This window comes from Aethalodelphis obliquidens, unplaced genomic scaffold, assembly GCF_003676395.1.
Source record: "Aethalodelphis obliquidens isolate GAN/ISIS:26980383/991018 unplaced genomic scaffold, ASM367639v1 scaffold81, whole genome shotgun sequence".
Classification (NCBI taxonomy): Eukaryota; Metazoa; Chordata; class Mammalia; order Artiodactyla; family Delphinidae; genus Aethalodelphis; species Aethalodelphis obliquidens.
Window position 1 is genome coordinate 3,497,631 of NW_020838025.1, and position 20,848 is coordinate 3,518,478.

The 20,848-nt window shown below is 38.1% G+C and overlaps 1 protein-coding gene across 1 annotated transcript in view; it reads left to right on the forward strand.

Annotated features, from left to right (window-relative positions):
- Nucleotides 1-725: 725 nt before the first annotated feature.
- Nucleotides 726-20,848, forward strand: part of IGSF10 (immunoglobulin superfamily member 10) — a 38,988-nt gene continuing 18,865 nt past the window's right edge. The window contains exons 1-3 of the mRNA XM_027092829.1: nucleotides 726-919; nucleotides 2,288-2,417; nucleotides 5,186-5,576. Coding sequence (XP_026948630.1) covers nucleotides 726-919; nucleotides 2,288-2,417; nucleotides 5,186-5,576 — 715 coding nt within the window. The remainder of the gene's footprint in view (nucleotides 920-2,287; nucleotides 2,418-5,185; nucleotides 5,577-20,848) is intronic.

The following is a 20,848-nucleotide window of genomic DNA, read 5'->3' on the forward strand; positions in this document are numbered from 1 at the left end:
GTGACATGTACAATGTGTCTTTTTTGTCAAGGACTTGAGGACATGTTAGAAAGAGATTTATTCATCCTTTCAGTGGATTATTACGGCTCTTAAAAATGTTTTTGAAGAAGGTTTGATAAAATGAAAAAACAAACATGTTCAATGATAAAAATGTGTTATGAAATTTCATTTGATCATATATATGCAGTAACATCCAACCCAATATGTAAAAGGCTGGAAGGAGTACGGCAAAATGTTATTGATTATATCTGGGTGGTGAAAAGTATGAGTGATTTTATTTTCTTTTTTCTTCTTATTTACAGCTTCTGAATTTTCTGTTGCACATGTATTAGTTTTATAATCAGTTTTTTTAAAGTCTAAAAAACTAAAGCATAAACAGGAAACTAAGCCTTATATACTTCAGTTGTTACAATGTCTCCATTATGGTTTCCACTTCCCTTTTCTAATGAATCTCTAAGTAATAGGGATTGCCGCTTTTCATTGAGAAGTGAAAAGCTGTAAAGGAATTTCACAACCATAAATATCCTGCTTGATCACAAGGATCTATATGAGGCCAGCATACACTATGGCTTTGTAAAGAGTAAGCTTTACCATAAAAGTTGTGAATGAAATTGGCCCCTTACGACCTTTTAGGAAGGTCTCCCAGATTACCAGTTACTGTGTGTGGTCTACTGGAACTTTGCTCAAACCATATTTATAACCCCGAGGTATGATGTTTTTTCAGGATGAAGGTGAAAAGCAGGGGAAGCACCAGCTTACTGGTCTCCTTCGCTGCAGTCTGCCTGGTGGTCTTCCCCGGGGGCAGGGCCTGTCCTCGCCGCTGTGCCTGTTACGTGCCTACAGAGGTGCACTGCACGTTTCGGTACCTGACCTCCATCCCACACAGCATCCCGCCCAACGTGGAACGTATCAATCTAGGGTGCGCAGGGGCCCTTGTCTTGCTTCCTTCTCAAGGAGGGATTGACTACACTGCTGATTTGTCCTCAAAACACTTGTGACTTTGGGAGATTAACCACAATTCTTTTAACAATATTTCTCTTCTGAAATGAATACATGAGGATCTTAAGCTTGCTGGGGCAATAAAAAATTTTTTTCTGTTAAACTTTTACTAAGAGAAAGTTCTTCTAGAACCCATAGTCCCTCATGGTAGGCTGAGAGGCCCATGATTATAGAAAAGCTGCATTCTGGCTACATATCTGCTGGATAATAATATAGCTCTTGTTAAGAATTAGTGTTATGATATATCAGTAAGAGGTAACAGGACAACTGGAAGCGTCCTCTTACACATAAAAGATATATATGAAAACTCAACTAGATCTTTCTTTAAGGCCCTTGGATTTTTTCTCCATAGAAACCGACTTATTTAAAAGGCTTTAAAAATGTGTAAATTAAATCTGCTAAAAGGCAACTGTATTTTAAAAGTTGATGAAAAACTGTGTGTGTGAATGCACATACAAGCAGACTTAACATCATTTATTTGACATTAGTGGGCGCCTACTGTGGGCCAAACACAATGATGGTACCAGGGATACAATGATGAACAAGATATATTATTCATTTCTAGAAACCATAGTTAAAGGGAGAAGACAGTTGTATAATTAGTACAATTTAATAAGAACTATAATAGAGCATACAAAGTGCCTTGGGACACAATCACTAACACTGTGTCCTGGCATTGAGCTAAGCACTCTTCATGTACGCATTCATTTAATCCTCATAACCCGTTTGAAGTAGGTTCTATTATTTGCATTTTATAGACAAGGAAACTGAGGCACAGAAAGGTTACTGATTTAACCCAGGGTCAGCCCTACTCCCAGGTACCTGAGTTTATACTCATACCCAAAACATTTGGCTTCAGAGCCCAGGTTTCTTAACCATTACTTCATAATGATGAATTACACCTGGGAGAACAAGGGGGCCATGTTATTAGAGAATGGGCTGGGTCTTAACAGTGTTCACAAATAGGGCTAGAGTCAAAGGCATTCCAGCCTGCAGGAACAGCATATGTACAAAGGTTTGAAAATGAGAAGGGATGTGGCATTTTCCAGGAATCTGAGTAGGATAATTGTAACTGAGACTGCGAGGGCTGGGTTGGAGGGGCTGACCTTCTGTGGCGTCTGATGAATTTCAACAATATTTCAAGCATTGCATTATCTCCTTAGAGCACAAGAAATAAAAAGGGGGCGGGGAGTGAAATTCAGTTCTATGTGTGTGTTTGTTGGGTTTTGCTTTGACATTTGAACTTTAGTTGACTTAGCTTATGCCTAGAATGATGTTTTTATTTCAGGTACAACAGTTTGGTGAGATTGACAGAAATGGATTTTTCTGGCCTAAACAAGTTGGAGTTACTAATGCTACACAGCAATGGCATTCACACAATCCCTCCTAAGACCTTCTCAGATTTGCAGGCCTTGCAGGTGAGACTGATGTGGGGAAGGGGCAGGTTAATGCGGTGAAAGGTGCCTCCAAAAGCTACCTGTTCCTGGAGAACCCCCCAAATCGACACTCTGTAAATTAGATGTAGACATCAAGGGAAAAGGTCAAATAACTGATTTCTTTTTAAAGGCAACTGTATGTGGAAATTAGAATAAGAAAATTCTGATTTTCTCATACCTCAGGCTCATAGAAAGAAAAAAATTATCAATGCCCAAGGATTACTAAACCTTTAAAATTTAATCCTAAAAGGCCACTTCTAGTCATGTTCATCTGGGAATTGAATAGTTTCTAAAAATAACTGCAGTCTTTACATAGAAGTTAGCTTCACTTTACTTATGCACTGCCTTATTCAAAAACTTTTTTACAGTTACGGGGACTTCCAAGAATGCATCGAATATTGTAAGAATTACCACCCCAGTAGGAAAGAAAGCAAAAGGTAGAAGAAATCTTAGGAACAAGAACAAAGGGAATGCGGGGAACTGCAGGCATAAAGATCAGTATGTCTGCTGTAAGTAGGACTTGAGGCTTTTGAGAAGCTAACTCAATTTTTCAGTTAATTAAAAAATAAAACTACTGTTCAGGAAAAGTACAACCACATCTGATTTTAAATTAGAAAAAAAAAATGTTTCCCAAAGCTCCTCATAGAAGAGATACAGTGCAGTAAAATAAAGTCGGTTCTATCCTTAGAAAAGATAAAATGCCAGTGGGCAGTGTGAGCCTTTTTACATCACACTAAGCCTCTGTAAAACCATAGATTTAAGTCTAGGTATGTGATTCTGTTGGTTTGGCTTAATCAGGCTTTATTTGGAATATATATCTTCAGAGGATTAGATGGAATACATTTCATTCATGGAATTCACACGTATTTGTTTTCTTGACCAGGTTTTCCATAGATATTGATGAACATTGAGTTTGATAGTATTTGGGGCAAAGCCGTTCCATGTTGTCAATTTCAATTTTCTTTGCTTATTAGGGAACTTGGCATTCCAGAAAAACATCCTCAACAGAGATGACAGATTAGGTCAAGTTAGGATAATATGATGATAAATCATTGTTTTTGCTAGCATTTCTTTTTCTCTTCTTTTTGGGAGAAGGGGCGTGTTCACTTGGTAACTGGAGAAGGAATTGGAGAATACCCACACACTACTGAAATAGTGAAAAATTTTAATTTCAATTCAAAATCAATTCAAAATCATATTACTCATAATAGCTAAAAAATAAAAAGCACCCAAATGTCCATTGACTCGTAAATGGATAAACAAAATATATTACATGTATACAGTGGAATACAACTCAGTAATAAGAAGGCATGAAGGACCGATATGTGCTAAAACAGGGATGGGTCTTGGAAATATTATGCTAATTGGAAAAAGCCAGACACAAAAGACCACATATTGTATCATCCATTATTTAAAATGTTGACAATAGGCAAATCCACAGAAACAAAGTAAATTAGTGGTTTTCTAGGGCTAGGAGGAGGGGGAGAATGCCTGCTAATGGGTATCAGTTTTTATTTTGGGGTGATGAAAATGTTCTAAAATTAGTGGAGATGGTTGTACAACCTTGTGAGTATACTAAAAGCCACTGAATTGTACGGTTTAAAAAGGTGGATTTGGGGGACTTCCCTGGCGGTCCAGTGGTTAAGACTTGACCTTGCAATGCAGGGGGTGGTGCGGGTTTGATCCCTGGTCAGGGAGCTAAGAGCCCACATGCCTTGTGGCCAAAAAACCAAGACAAAAAACAGAAGCAATATTGTAACAAATTCAATGAAGACTTTAAAAATGGTCCACATAAAAAAAATCTTTTAAAAAAATAAATAAAAAGGTGGATTTTTATGGCATGTGAATTATATCTCAGTAAATCCATTTTATTTATTTTTAAATTTATTTATTTATTTATTTTTGGCTGCGTTGGGTCTTTGTTGCAGTGCACAGGCTTCTCATCGTGGTGGCTTCTCTTACTGTGGAGCATGGGCTCTAGGTGCATGGGCTTCAGTAGTTGTGGCTCGCAGGCTCTAGAGCACAGGTTCAGTAGTTGTGGCGCACGGGCTTAGTTGCTCTGCAGCATGTGGGATCTTCCCGGACCAGGAATCGAACCCATGTCCCCTGCATTGGCAGGCGGATTCTTAACCACTGTGCCACCGGGGAAGTCCAAAGGCGTTTTAAATGTGAAAGATAAAATCATATTTCTTATGAAAAATTCAGGTTCAAGAAATCTTAAGTTTACTTGAAATGTCAAGATACTTTTGTATATGGTTGAAAATTTCCATAATACGTTTTTTAAAAAGTATACCATATACAAAAATAGAATAATATAATGATCCCCAATGCAGCATCACCCAGCTTCAGTAGTTATCAACACATAACAGATCTTGTTTCACCTGTACCTCCACTCACTACTTTTCTACTTCATTGCATTGTTTTGAAACAAATCTGAGATATCATAATGTTTCATCTATAAGTACTTCAATACATATGTCAAAGTTATGGAATCTTTTAAAATGAACCATAATATCAGTATTATACCTTAAAATTATAGCAGTAATTCCTCAATATCATAAACTGTTCATGAATATTCTAATTACCCTGATGTTCTCATACTTGATTTGCAACTGGTTTGTTTGAATTAGGATCCAAACAAGGTACACACACTGCATTGGATTAATCTCAACGTATGTTTTACTATGGATATGATTTTCCTTTTTGTGATAATTCCTTTGACAAAATAAGTGTGTTCTTTTTACTCTTAGGTCTTAAAAATGAGCTATAACAAAGTTCGAAAACTTCAGAAGGACACTTTCTATGGTCTCAGGAGCTTGACACGGTTGCATATGGACCACAACAATATCGAGTTTATAAACCCAGAGGTTTTTTATGGACTCACCTCTCTCCGACTGGTGCACTTGGAAGGGAACCAGCTCACTAAGCTTCATCCAGATACATTTGTCTCCTTGTGCTACCTCCGGATATTTAAAACATCTTTCATTAAGTACCTATACTTGTCTGATAACTTTCTGAGCTCCATCCCTCAAGAGATGGTCACCTATATGCCTGATCTGGAAAGCCTTTATCTTCATGGGAATCCCTGGACCTGTGATTGTCATTTGAAATGGTTGTCAGACTGGATACGGGAGAAGCCAGGTACCTGGACTGTTTCTTTCTTTTTTTTTCTTTATTGGAGTATAATTGCTTTACAATGGTGTGTTAGTTTCTGCTTTATAACAAAGTGAATCAGTTATACATATACATATGTTCCCATATCTCTTCCCTCTTGCGTCTCCCTCCCTCCCGAACCCTCCCTATCCCACCCCTCTAGGTGGTCACAAAGCACCGAGCTAATCTCCCTGTGCTATGCGGCTGTTTCCCACTAGCTATCTATTTTACGTTTGGTAGTGTATATATGTCCATGCCACTCTCTCACTTTGCCACAGCTTACCCTTCCCCCTCCCCATATCCTCAAGTCCGTTCTCTAGTAGGTCTGTGTCTTTATTCCTGTCTTACCCCTAGGTTCTTCATGACATTTTTTTTCTTAAATTCCATATATATGTGTTAGCATACGGTATTTGTCTTTCTCTTTCTGACTTACTTCACTCTGTATGACAGACTCTAGGTCTATCCACCTCATTACAAATAGCTTCGTTTCTTTTTATGGCTGAGTAATATTCCATTGTATATATGTGCCACATCTTCTTTATCCATTCATCCGATGATGGACACTTAGGTTGTTTCCATCTCTGGGCTATTGTAAATAGAGCTGCAATGAACATTTTGGTACATGACTCTTTTTGAATTATGGTTTTCTCCGAGTATATGCCCAGTAGTGGGATTGCTGGGTCATATGGTAGTTCTATTTGTAGTTTTTTAAGGAACCTCCATACTGTTCTCCATAGTGGCTGTACCAATTCACATTCCCACCAGCAGTGCAAGAGGGTTCCCTTTTCTCCACACCCTCTCCAGCATTTATTGTTTCTAGATTTTTTGATGATGGCCATTCTGACTTGTGAGAGATGATATCTAATCTGCCTGGAGTTGTTTACCCAGTAAGTAGGGAGTGCCAAGGTAATTTAGCTGGAAAGAAAATGAAAGCTCAATAATAATTCAATGAGAATGAACTCTCTTAATTCATTAATGAATAATCTTTCCTTAATTCAGGTCAACTATCCAATCATCACTCCTGGCTTTTAGCAAGCTTGGGAAATAAGAATGTATTGTGTGTTACTCTCTTCCCTACTTACCACAAGGCATAAAAGCCCTTCCCTCTTATCTTCCCTTCAGTCATTCGATCAATACATATGTTTTGGAGTTCTATTCAAGGCCCTGTGCCCAGTGATGCAACTACCAAGAGCACTGTCTCTGCTCTAACTACACTGCTGGTGGGATACAGATAAGCAGACAATCAGAGTGTAAAACATGCTTTGATGGGGAAAGTAGAATTTACCAAGAAGAGGGCAAGATCCATTCAGTCCCTTAGTTATTGTAAACTTATTATGTACAAGAGGCCAGAGACAACATAGGGATCCCAAAGTGAACAGAACTGATGAAGGTCCCTGCCTTCATGGAGCTTACATTCTTGTTGGGGAAAATGGACAGACAACTAATTGCACTATCGTTAAAATCTGATGAATCATTTCAGTTAATCAGGTCCTTAGGTAGTGACTGAAAGGAGTCCATTGATTTTGGCATCAAAGGGGTGGCTGGTTACTTTGGAAAGATCGATGAGAGCTGGATTGCTGTGCAGGGGGGAGGGGGAGGCAGGGCCACAGTTGACTCTGGAGAGGTTTGGCTTGAGGTGAGGGAGGAATGGTGGCCACCAGCTGGAAATGTGCCATCGTTCAGGACTCCGAGCATCAGAGAGACCTGAGCATGTTTAAGGTGAGACGAGATTGTTGAGCAGAAGGCAGCAACATTGCAGAAGGAGCAGATCATCAATGGAGCAAGTCCCCCGAGATGACTGGAGGGCAAGAGACCCAGCCATAGGGGAGGGATTTTCCGTAGGAGGTAGGAGGGAAAGGACTAGATTGGCACAGAGGCGAGTTCCTGGGTGTAGTGGAGGAGAGTAAGAAAGTTCTTATCTGATGGCTTTTCCTCCTTCGTGACGTTGTAGGAGAGGTGACTGAGGAGGGTGCTAGGAAGGGGTCAAGGTCGGAGGCTTGAGAAAAGTGGGAAAATTTGAAGTGGCTGTGGTGAAATATATATATATATATATTGTGTGTGTGTATATATATATAGTGTGTATATATAAAGATACACAATCGTATGTATATATGTATGTATATATATGTAGTCAGTCAATATAATTAGTCAAAAAGTGAACTACTTTAGGCCAGTAGACACCACCTTTGCTCTTCAAGAGTTTGCAGTCTTGTAGGTAAGTATGATGAACACATAAAAAGATAATAAGGCTATGGGTGAAAAACATCAAAATGTTTATATTGAAGATTTAGTTCTATAGGAGCCAGAGTCAGTAAGTTATTTCTGCCTTGACTAAAATGGAGGAAAACTGTGCTGGGGCACAAAAGATATACCGAAAGGACAGGAAGGAATAATAGGGAGCGAGCAGAAAGGCAACATATACTCAGTTTGTGTTTGACATTGTGCTCGATGCTCTCTATTTAATCCTCACAATAATCCTCAATTTACAGATGAAGAAACTGAGGCTTAGAAAAGCTGGGTATCTTGAGCTAGTCATTTAGACTGTTTTATGCATCAGTTTTCTCACCTGTAACATAGGGATAATAATAATTGGAAAAAATAATTAAAATAATACATATAAAGTGCTTAGCACAGCATATGACACAAAGTAAGCACTCAACACACGTGAAGTATTATCATGATTTTCATTGCCACCCAGCTCACAGAGCTAGAAAGCAGAAAAGTAGAAACTGAAACGTCCAGACCTTTTTCTATAATGTATTTGGGATGGAGAAACTGCTTTGTACATAAAACCAGATAGGATAAGTCTCATGAAGAGGGCAGTGAACAGCCCAATTTGCCCGGCATGGAGTCAGTAGAGACTGGCAAGGTATTCTGGTTTTTTTAAATTGAAGTAGAGTTGATTTGAATTGTTGTGTTAGTTTCTGGTGTACAGCAAAGTGATTCAGATTATATATATATATATATATATATATATATATATATCCTTTTTCATATTCTTTTCTATTAGAGTTTATTACAAGATATTGAATATTGTTCCCTGTGCTATACGGTAGGACATTGTTGTTTATTTTATATGTAGTATTGTATCTGTTAATCCCAAACACCTAATTTATATACCCCCTTTCCCCTTTGGTAACCATAAGTTTTCTAAGTCTGTGGGTCTGCTTCTGTTTTGTAAATAAGTTCATTTGTGTCATATTTTAGATTATCCACATATAAGTGATATCATATGGTATTTGTCTTTCTCTGAGTTACTTTGCTTAGTATAATCTCTAGGCCCATCCATGTTGTTGCAAATGGCATTATTTCATTCTTTCTTATGGCTGAATAATATTCCATTGTGTATATATATTTACCACATCTTCTTTATCCATTCATCTGTCAACGGACATGTCTTGGCTATTGTAAGAAGTGCTGCTATGAACATTGGGGTGCACATACCTTTTTGAATTAAGAGTTTTCTCCAGATATATGCTCAGGAGTGGGATTGCTGTATCATATGGTAACTGTTTTAAGTTTTTTTAAGGAATCTCCAGTATGTTTTCCATACTGGCTGCACCAATTACAACAGTGTAGGAGGGTTCCCTTTTCTCTTCACTCTCTCTAGCATTTATTATTTATAGATGGTTTTGAACCCAACTGTGGGGAGTGCTGAATGCCAGACTAAATTTTTAAATTTTATCCTATCGACAAAAGGGAGATTTTACAGTGGAAGATTTGAACGCAGGGTTTCCCAATGAAATGCTTTTTAGGGATGGCCAATCTGTGAGCAGTGGAGAGGATGGACCTGGGGAAGGGGGTGAAGTGGGAACCCAACTAGGAAGTGCTCATGGTGTTTCATGTCTGGGGAATGAGAAATTGAATTATGAGGTGACCACACCTGAAAGTAGCTTCACAGATACCTAACAGGCAGTAGGGACTGAGCGGGGTTTTCCCAATACTTTCTAATGCTATGGAGAAATAAAGGAGAATGAGGAATGAGAAAGAACTGCTGGATTTTCATGCAGTTGCTAGCTGGACTACAGGGAGAGAATGGTGAGCAAATGGGGAAACTCATCTGAGAAAGGTAGAAGTGAAAGAAGAAATAAGATTTTGCCCATAGGGAGAAGTGATTCTGTGCTCAGTTCCTACAAAGTGTTAAACCTACTTGCCATTTTGCTAGTTACATGCTCTGGTAGTAAAATCAGGCTAATATATATGGTTAGCAGCTAACATTTCATCAGGTGGAGTATGCCACTGACTGTTAGATATCCAGTTATTTTACATACTAAAGAATTTTTTAAATGACCTAATAGAGCCCGGGAATTGCCAAACTAGAGCCCACAGGCCAATTCCAGCCCTGTACAAGCTTTCGTAAGTAGAGTTTTATTGGAACACAGTCATGCCCAGTTCTTTACATATCATCTACGGCTGCCTTGGTGCTATGGTGGCATAGTCGAGCCATTTTGTCAGAGACCTCTGGTCCACAAAACATAAAATCTTCGCTGTCTGGCCCTTTACATAAAAAGTTTGCTGACCCTGGCCTAGAGAACAAAGCCCAAGCTTGTTGGCCCATCACGCCAGGTCTTCCCAGCACGCTCCTTGCTGGGTCTCAGCCTCATCTCCTTCCTTGCTAGCTCTCATCCCAGACACACCGCACACTGTTTTACCACCTCATACCTGCTCCTTCTCTGTCTGGAGCACTTTTCTGCCTGATGGGCTCCCAGCCACAAACTGCTCAGCACTCATCCCTACTAGGAAGGGGTGTTGCCTTTCCTATGTCTCATTTATCTACCTCTGTCCCCTAGAAAGTGCCTAGAACATAGTACTCAGTTTTTGTTAAGATTTTATCAATTAAATAGCCATTTGGCTGGTGAATACAAATGAGTCCACCAGCCACCTATGGTCTTTTTTTTAATTGGGCTATAGTTGTTTTACAATGTTGTGTTAATTTCAAGTGTACAGCAAAGTGATTCAGTTATATGTATACATATACCTATTCTTTTTCAAATGCTTTTCCCATTTAGGTTATTACAGAATATTCAGCATAGTTCCCTGTGCTACACAGTAGGTCCTTGTTGGTTATGTAGTTTATATACAGTAGTATGTATATGTCAATCCCAATCTCCCAATTTATCTCTCCACCCCACTTTGGTAACCGTAAGTTTGTTTTCTATGTCTGTGGATCTGTTTCTGTTTTGTAAATAAGTTCATTTGTATCATTTTTTTAGATTCTGCATATAAATGATAACATGATATTTGTCTTTCTCTGTCTGACTTACTTCACTTAGTATTATACTCGCCATGTACATCCATCTTGCTGCAGATGGCATTATTTCATTCTTTTCAATGGCTGAGTATTATTCCACTGTATATATGTACCACATATTTTTTATCCATTCATCTGTCAATGGATATTTAGGTTGCTTCCATGTCTTGCCTATTGTAATGAACATTGGGATGCATGTATCCTTTCTAACCATAGTTTTCTCTGGATATATGCCCGGGAGTGGGATTGCTGGATCATATGGTAGCTCTATTTTTAGTTTTTTAAGGAACCTCCATACTGTTTTCCATAGTGACTACCAATTTATATTCCCACCAACAATGTAGGAGTGTTCCCTTTTCTCCACACCCTCTCTGGCATTTATTGTTTGTAGACTTTTTGATGATGGCCATTCTGACTAGTGTGAGGTAGTTTTGTAGTTTCAAGTGTACAGCACTCTCATTGTAGTTTTGATTTGCATTTCTCTAATAATTAACGATATTGAGCATCTTTTCATGTGCCTCTTGGCCATCTATATGTCTTCTTTGGGGAAATGTCTATTTAGGTCTTCTGCCCATTTTTTGTTTCATTGGGTTTGTTTTTTTGATATTGAGCTACATGAGCTGTTTGTAAATTTTGTAAAGATTAACCCCTTATCAGTCTCATCATTTGCAAATATTTTCTCTCATTCTGTGGGTTGTTTTTTTGTTTATGGTTTCCTTTGCTGTGCAAAAGCTTTTGAGTGTAATTAGGTCCCATTTAAAAATTTTTGTTTTTATTTTCATTACTCTAGGAGATGGATCCAAAAAGATAATTGCTGTGATTTATGTCAAAGAGTGTTCTGCCTATGTTTTCCTCTATTGAGTGTTATAGTACCCAGTCTTATGTTTAGGTCTTTAATCCACTTCATTTTTGTGTATGGTGTTAGAGAGTGTTCTAATTTCATTCTTTTACATGTACTTGTCCAGTTTTTCCAGAACCATTTATTGAAGAGACTGTCTTTTCTCCATTGTATAGTCTTGCCTCCTTTGTCATAGATTAATTGACCACAGGTGCATGGGTTTATTTCTGGGCTTTCTATCCTGTTCCATTGATGTATATTTTTATGTTCTGTGCCAGTACCATACTGTTTTGATGACTGTGGCTTTGCAGTATGGTCTGAAGTCAGGGATCCTAGTTCCTCCAGCTGTTTTTCTTCCTCAATATTGCTTTGGCTATTTGGAGTCTTTTGTGTCTCCATACAAACTTTAAACTTTTTTTGTTCTAGTTCTGTGAAAAATGCCATTGGTAATTTAATAGGGATTGTAATTTAATAGGGATTGCATTGAATCCATGGATTGGCTTGGGTAGTATAGTCATTTTGACAATACAGTAAGTCCCCTACATACGAACCTTCAAGTTGTGAACTTTCAAAGATTCGAACGTGCATTGAAGGCCTGATGGAATTGGAGGACCAGAGAAAGGATGAAGAGAGACAAGAGGAAGAAGAAGGAACTGAAGAACCAAAGAGATTCACAGTGCAGGAGATGGCAAGGGGATTTTATTTATTTGAGGAGGCACTGTTAGTTTTTGAGACACAGGATCTGAATGTAGAATGGTACACGAAGGTTGCAGCAGCCATTCAGGATGTAATCCAGTGCTACCATTATCATCTATGATGAGAAAAAAAGAGCTACTACCCAGACATCACTGGATCATTTTTTTCAATAGGGTAGATAGAACTGAATCCAGCAAGGAACCAGAACCTGTGCCATCAATGTCAAGCATGAGTGAAATTGCAGCTTGCCCTCTATACTATTGCTGATGATCCTTCAGCTCTACCATCTCCCACCTCCTCTTCCTCCTCCAGTCAGTAACTCTTCTTGCCTATTCACTCAATGCCAGCCCCCGTATGCCAGCTGTTGTACTATACTATTGTGCTTTTCAAGGTACTGTACTGTAAGATTAAAAATGTTTTATTTTTTGTGTTTGTTTTTTAGGTATTATTTGTGTGAAAAGTATTATAAACCTATTACAGTACAGTACTATATAGATAATTGTGTCAGTTGGGTACCTAGGCTAACTTCGTTGGACTTACGAACTGGATTTATGAACACGCTCTTGGAATGGAACTCATTTGTGTGTAGGGGAACTACTGTATTGATTCTTCCAATCCAAGAACACGGTATACTTTTCCAACTGTTTGTGCCATCTTCCATTTCTTTCATCAGCATCTTATAGTTTTTGGAGTACAGTTCTTTTGCCTCCTTAGGTAGGTTTATCCCTAGGTATTCTTCTTGATGCAATCATAAATCGGATTGTTTCTTTAATTTTTCTTTCTGATTTTTCATTGTTAGTGTATAGAAGTGCAACAGATTTCTGAGTATTAATTTTGTATCCTGCAACTTTACTGAATTCATTGATGAGCTCTAGTGTTTTCTGGTATCACCTTTAGAATTTTCTATGTATAGTATCAAGTCATCAGCAAACAGTGACAGTTTTAACTTTTCCAATTTGAATTCCTTTTATTTATTTTTCTTCTCTGATTGCCGTGGCTAGGACTTCCAAAACTATGTTGAATAAAAGTGGCGAGAGTGGACATCCTTGTCTTCTTCCTGATCTTAGAGAAAATGCTTTCAGCTTTTCACCATTGAGTATGATGTTGGCTGTAGGTCTGTTATATATGGCCTTTATTATGTTGAGGTATGTTCCCTCTATGCCCACTTTCTAAAGAGTTCTCCCCCATAAATCAGTGTTCAATTTTGTCAAAAGCTTTTTCTGAATCTATTGAGATGATCATATGGTTTTTATTCTTCAATTTGTTAATGTGATGTATCACACTGATTGATTTGCAGATATTGAAAAAAATCCTTGCATCCCTGGGATATATCCCACTTGATCGTGGTGTATGATCCTTTTAATGTATTGTAGGATTCAGTTTGCTAACGTTTTGTTGAGGATTTTTCCATCTATGCTCATCAGTGATATTGGTCTGTAATTTTCTTTCTTTCTTTCTTTCTTTTTTTTGTGGTATCCTTGTATGATTCAGGGTGATGGGGGTCTCATAGAATGAGTTTGGGAGTTTCCGATCCTATGCGATTTTTTGGAAGAGTTTGAAAAGGATAGGTGTTAACTCTTCTCTAAATGTTAGATAGAATTTGCCTGTGAAGCCATCTGGTCATGGACTTTTGTTTGTTGGGAATTTTAAAATTACAGTTTCAATTTTAGTACTTGTGATTGGTCTGTTCATATTTTCTATTTCTTCCTGGTCAGTCTTGGGAGATTGTATCCTTCTAAGAATTTGTCCATTTCTTCTAGGTTGTCCATTTTATTGGTATATAGTTGCTTGTATTGATAGTAGTCTGTTAGGAGCCTTTGCATTTCTGTGGTGTCCATTGTAACTTCTCGCTTTTCATTTCTAATTTTATTAATTTGAGTCCTCTCCCTTTTTTTCTTGATGAGTCTGGCTAAAGGTTTATCAATTTTGTCTATCTTTTCAAAGAACTGAATTTGTTCCATTGATCTTTTCTATTTTCTTCATCTCCATTTCATTTATTTCTGCTCTGATCTTTTTTTTTTTTTAAATTTACTAGTGTTGGGTTTTTTTTGAATTTTATTTATTTTTTTTATACAGCAGGTTCTTACTAGTCATCCATTTTATACACGTCAGTGTATACATGTCAATCCCAATCTCCCAATTCATCACACCTCTTTCCCCTCTTGGTGGCTATACGTTTGTTCTCTACATCTCTGTCTCAATTTCTGCCCTGCAAACTGGTTCATCTGTACCATTTTTCTAGGTTCCACATATATGTGTTAATGTACGATATTTGTTTTTCTCTTTCTGACTTACTTCACTCTGTATGACATTCTCTAGATCCATCCATGTCTCTACAAATGACCCAGTTTTGTTCCTTTTACGGCTGAGTAATATTCCATTGTATATATGTACCACATCTTCTTTATCCATTTCTCTGTCGATGGGCATTTAGGTTGCTTCCATGACCTGGCTATTGTAAATAGTGCTGGAATGAACATTAGGGTGCATGTGTCTTTTTGAATTATGGTTTTCTCTGGGTATATGCCCAGTAGTGGGATTGCTGGGTCATATGGTAATTATATTTTTAGTTTTTTAAGGAATCTCCATACTGTTCTCCATAATGGCTGTATCAATTTACATTCCCACCAACAGTGCAAGAGGGTTCCCTTTTCTCCACACCCTCTCCAGCATTTGCTGTTTGTAGATTTTCTGATGATGCCCATTCTAACTGGTGTGAGGTGATAGTCCAGCCATGGCTAGCACTTCCAAAACTACATTGAATAATAGTTGTAAGAGTGGACATCCTTGTCTTGTTCCTGATCTTAGAGGAAATGCTTTCAGTTTTTCACCATTGAGAATGATGTTTGCTGTGGGTTTGTCATATATGGCCTTTATTATGTTGAGGTAGGACCCTCTATGCCCACTTTCTGGAGAGTTTTTTATCATAAATCGGTGTTCAATTTTGTCAAAAGATTTTTCTGCATCTTTTGAGATGATCATATGGTTTTTATTCTTCAGTTTGTTAATATGGTGTATCATATCGATTGATTTGCATATATTGAAGAATCCTTGCATCCCTGGGATGAATCCCACTTGATCATGGTGTATGATCCTTTTAATGTGTTGTTGGATTCTGTTTGCTAGTATTTTGTTAAGGATTTTTGCATCTATATTCATCACTGATTTTGGTCTGTAATTTTCTTTTTTTGTAGTATCTTTGTCTGGTTTTGGTATTAGGGTGATGGTGGCCTCATAGAATGAATTTGGGAGTGTTCCTTCCTCTGCAATTTTTTGGAAGAGTTTGAGAAGGATGGGTGTTAGCTCTTCTCTAAATGTTTGATAGAATTCACCTGTGAAGCCATCTGGTCCTGACCTTTTGTTTGTTGGAAGATTTTTAATCACAGTTTCAACTTCATTACTTGTGATTGGTCTGTTCATATTTTCTATTTCTTCCTGGTTCAGTCTTGGAAGGTTATATGTTTCTAAGAATTTGTGCATTTCTTCCAGGTTGTCCATTTTATTGGCATAGAGTTGCTTGTAGTAGTCTCTTAGGATGCTTTGTATTTCTGCAGTGTCTGTTGTAACTTTTCCTTTTTCATTTCTAATTTTATTGATTTCAGTCCTCTCCCTCTTGATGAGTCTGGTTAATGGTTTATCAATTTTGTTTATCTTCTCAAAGAACCAGCTTTTAGTTTTACTGATCTTTGCTTTTGTATTCTTTGTTTCCATTTCATTTATTTCTGCTCTGATCTTTATGATTTCTTTCCTTCTGCTAACTATGGCTTGTGTTTGTTCTTCTTTTTCTAGTTCCTTTAGGTTTAAGGTTAGATTGTTTGAGATTTTTCTTGTTTCTTGAGGTAGGCTTGTATAGCTATAAACTTCCCTCTTAGAACTGCTTTTGCTGCATCCCATAGGTTTTGGATAGTCGTGTTTTCATTGTCATTTGTCTCTAGGTATTTTTTGATTTCCTCTTTGATTTCTTCAGTGATCTCTTGGTTATTTAGTAACGTATTGTTAGGTTCCATGTGTTTGTGTTTTTTACGTTTTTTTCCCCTGAAATTGATTTCTAATCTTATAGCGTTATGGTCAGAAAAGATGCTTGATATGATTTCAGTTTTCTTAAATTAACTGAGGCTAGACTTGTGACCCAAGATATGATCTGTCCTGGAGAATGTTCCATGCGCACTTGAGAGGAAAGTGTAATCTGCTGTTTTTGGATGGAATGTCTTATAAATATCAATTAAATCTATCTCATCTATTGTGTCATTTAAAGCTGTGTTTCTTTATTAATTTTCTATTTGGATAACCTGTTGATTGGTGTAAGTGAGGTGTTAAAGTCCCCCACTATTATTGTTTTACTGTTGATTTCCTCTTTTAGAGCTGTTAGCAATTGCCTTATGTATTGAGGTGCTCCTGTGTTGGGTGCATATATATTTATAATTGTTATATCTTCTTCTTGGATTGATCCCTTGATCATTATGTACTGTCCTTCCTTGTCTCTTGTAACATTCTTTATTTTAAATACTATTTTATCTAATATGAGTATTGCTACTCCAGCTTTCTTTTGATTTCCATTTGCATGGAATATCTTTTTCCATTCCCTCACTTTCAGTCTGTATGTGTCCCTAGGTATGAAGTGGGTCTCTTGTAGACAGCATATATATGGGTCTTTTTTTTGTATCCATTCAGCAAGCCTGTGTCTTTTGGTTAGAGCATTTAATCCATTCACCTTTAAGGTAATTAGTGATATGTATGTTCCTATTACCATTTTCTTAATTGTTTTGGGTTTGTTTTTGTAGGTTCTCTTCTTCTCTTGTGTTTCCCACTTAGAGAAGTTCCTTTAGCATTTGTTGTAGAGCTGGTTTGGTGGTGCTGAATTCCCTTAGCTTTTGCTTGTCTGTAAAGCTTTTGATTTCTCCATCGAATCTCAGTGAGATCCTTGCTGGGTAGAGTAATCTTGGCTGTAGGTTCTTCTCTTTCATCACTTTAAGTATATCATGCCACTCCCTTCTGGCTTGTAGAGTTTCTGCTGAGAATCCAGCTGTTAACCTTATGGGAGTTCCCTTGTATGTTATTTGTGATTTTTCCCTTGCTGCTTTCAATAATTTTTCTTTGTGTTTAATTTTTGCCAAATTGATTACTATGTTTCTTGGCCTGTTTCTCCTTGGGTTTATCCTGTATGGGACTCTCTGCACTTCCTGGACTTGGGTGGCTATTTCCTTTCCTATGTTTGGGAAGTTTTCGACTATAATCTCTTCAAATATTTTCTCGGGTCCTTTCTCTCTCTCTTCTCCTTCTGGGACCCCTATAATGTGAATGTTGTTGCGTTTAATGTTGTCCCGGGGTCTCTTAGGCTGTCTTCATTTCTTTTCATTCTTTTTTCTTTATTCTGTTTTGTGGCAGTGATTTTCACCATTCTGTCTTCCAGGTCACTTATCCGTTCTTCTGCCTCAGTTATCCTGCTATTGATTCCTTCTAGTGTTTTTTTCATTTCAGTTACTGTATTGTTCATCTCTGTTTGTTTGTTCTTTAATTCTTCTAGGTCTTTGTTAAACATTTCTTGCATCTTCTCGATCTTTGCCTCTGTTCTTTATCCGAGGTCCTGGATCATCTTCACTATCATTCTGAATTCTTTTTCTGGAAGGTGGCCTATCTCCACTTCATTTAGTTGTTTTTCTGGGGTTTTATTTTGTTCTCTGGTACACAGCCCTCTGCCTTTTCATCTCGTCTGTCTTTCTGTGAATGTGGTTTTTTTCCCACAGGCTGCAGGATTGTAGTTCTTCTTGCTTCTGCTGTCTGCCCTCTCTGCTCTGCTCTTTATGATTTCTTTCCTTCTACTCACTTTGGGTTTTGTTTGTTCTTCTTTCTTTAGTTGCTTTAGGTGTAAGGTTAGGTTTTTTATTTGGGATTTTTCTTGTTTCCTAAGATTGTATTGCTATAAACGTCCCTCTTAGAACTGCTTTTTCTGCATCCTATAGATTTTGGATCGTTGTACTTTTGTTTTCATTTGTCTCTAGGTATTTTTGATTTCCGCTTTGATTTCTTCAGTGATCCATTGGTTGTTTAGTAGCATATTGTTCAGCCTCCAGCTGTTTGTGTTTTTTACAGTTTTTTCTTGTCATCAATTTGTAATCTCATAGTGTTGTGGGTGGAAAAGATACTTGATACTGTTTCAATTTTCTTAGATGTACCAAGGCTTGCTTTGTGGCCCAGCATGTGATCAGTCCTGGAGAATGTTCCGTGTGCACTTGAGAGGAATGTGTAGACTGCTGTTTTTGGATGGAATGCTCTGTAAATATCAGTTAAGTCCATCTGGTCTAATGTGTCATTTAAGGCCTGTGTTTCCTTACTGATTTTCTGTCTGAATGATCTGTCCATTGATGAAAGTGGGGTGTTAAATTCCCCCACTGTTATTATGTTATATATATTCATTCATTATATATAATTAGCCAAACCCATTAGTGCTAACATTTCTTTGTCGTGTCTAAACAATCAAGTGTTCTCCTTTGACTGAGATGCCTTAATGATCATTCTGTGAGACTCATGAATCAGTCACATCAACTTCTGCTTTGACCTTTTTTCCATCTATTCTAAGAGACTGACAGTTTCTCATACCTTCAGTTGCCTCACTTGGCAGTCCTTTTGCACATATCTCAGTAGTTAAATGTAACACAGCTTCATCTATTTTTGGGTGTCCTCCATTCTTAGGTTCCAAAAAGCTCTAGGTGTTGCTTTTCTATGAAATATGGGTTTGTGGCCATTTCTCTGACAAACACTTATTTCACAAATATTAAAGTTATGTCCTGCTTCTGTTTCCAGGCCTTTCTATATGCATAATAACTTCCTATTGTAATGCGAAGCATAGTGTTATCTTAATAGAAACATTTTAAGTGGCAAACAATATATGTAATACCAACAGTGCATGTAACTCAATTGAAGAGAAAACAATATATGTAAATATCAACAGCTGTAACAGTATTTGTGTGTGTGCAAGCAGTGGTAGCTATATCAAGACGGCCAGCTGGTCAGCCGCTACTGTAAAGCACCTTCAGTTGTAAGACACATCTCAATTTATAAGCTAAAATGTGGAAGAAATGTGGTCTTAGAATTAGGCTGCCCTTCCTTACTTCCTGTAATCTTTCCTGACCGTCCCTTTGCCAGGGTTGGGACACATAGATCAACAAGTAATGGGCTTACAGTCTTGTGGGAAAACAGACAACTAGACAAGTCTTTCTACTAGTGGGCAATAAGGGCTCTGATAGGAGAAGTGGAAGGTACCAGGAGAACAAAAAGAAGAGAGCCCACCCAGAAGTAGCACTCTTCTGGCTGGGTAATGAAGGAGGTAAGTAGTTAGGCAGTGATGGAAGAGGGCCTGTCAGACGGCAAGTGTACTGGAAGGTAGGAGGAACAACATATGCCTGAGCTTGATTGGGCATGGCAGAGTTGAGGAATGGAAAGTGGTTCTGTGTGAATAGAACTGAGTGTGGTGGAGAGAATGTAAATGACATGATCAGATTTGCAACTGAGGTAAAATACCTGATGTCCAGGGCCGAGCAATAATCAAACCAAGATGGGATCATAATTCTGTGATGAGGTTTAATTAAGCCAGAAGTCTCCCATGTTTTTTGCTATAGCAGGGTTTGAGTCCAGGGTACTGGGAAGTACGTAAAAGGTCACAGCTGTTGGTAAGTGGGTGGTTGAGAAGAGCCTCTTATGAGTGCTCAAAGAGGTTTGCAGGCTTGCCAGCTACTTCCTCTGCGTAAGTTGGGACTTTAAATTTTGCTGAAGAATGCTGAGTAGCCAGATATATGTGGCATTGCCTGTAACATTGAAGTACACACTGAAGGGTTTGGAGTCATTGGTCAAAGAGATTTTCTCAAGCCTTTGAGAGGAATCATGCACACATGGGAAGGTGATTTGACCCTGTCCGGCCACTCTGTCAAGTGATATCTTCTAAGAAGTACAATGTTTCTTTTAAATGCTGTGTCTAATGCATGATATGGAACAGCATGGAAGTCCCTGGCTGTATTTTGTAGGAGGTAAAACTCCATACCTCTTATCAAGTATTGCAGTGACCAGCCATTTTAAATAGGCTCACTAGAGCTGTATTTTTAAATGACCAGGTACGTGATATGTGAATACCTGAAAGAGGAGATTTCTATGATTCGCAAAGGCTTAGGGTGGTCCAAGAGCTATAAGATTTTTCAGGCTTCTGACTTCACCAAAGTGTCAGTCCTTTAATGGGCTGCTCCGTTGCTTGGGCACAATGTTCCTCTTTCCCCATTAAACTTGATCCTCCTCCATTGAGTCTACCTCTGTTACCAAAGTCATACTGTGTCTTCCTTCACTCTTCTTCTTAATCACCCTCTCTGTTCAACCACATCCTCACCTCTTATTGATTGGTTCTACCGACTTCATTATCTCCTGCAACCATCTTGTTGTCTCCATTCCTACTGCGGCCAAGCTAGACCACACCAAGGTACCTTGTAATTC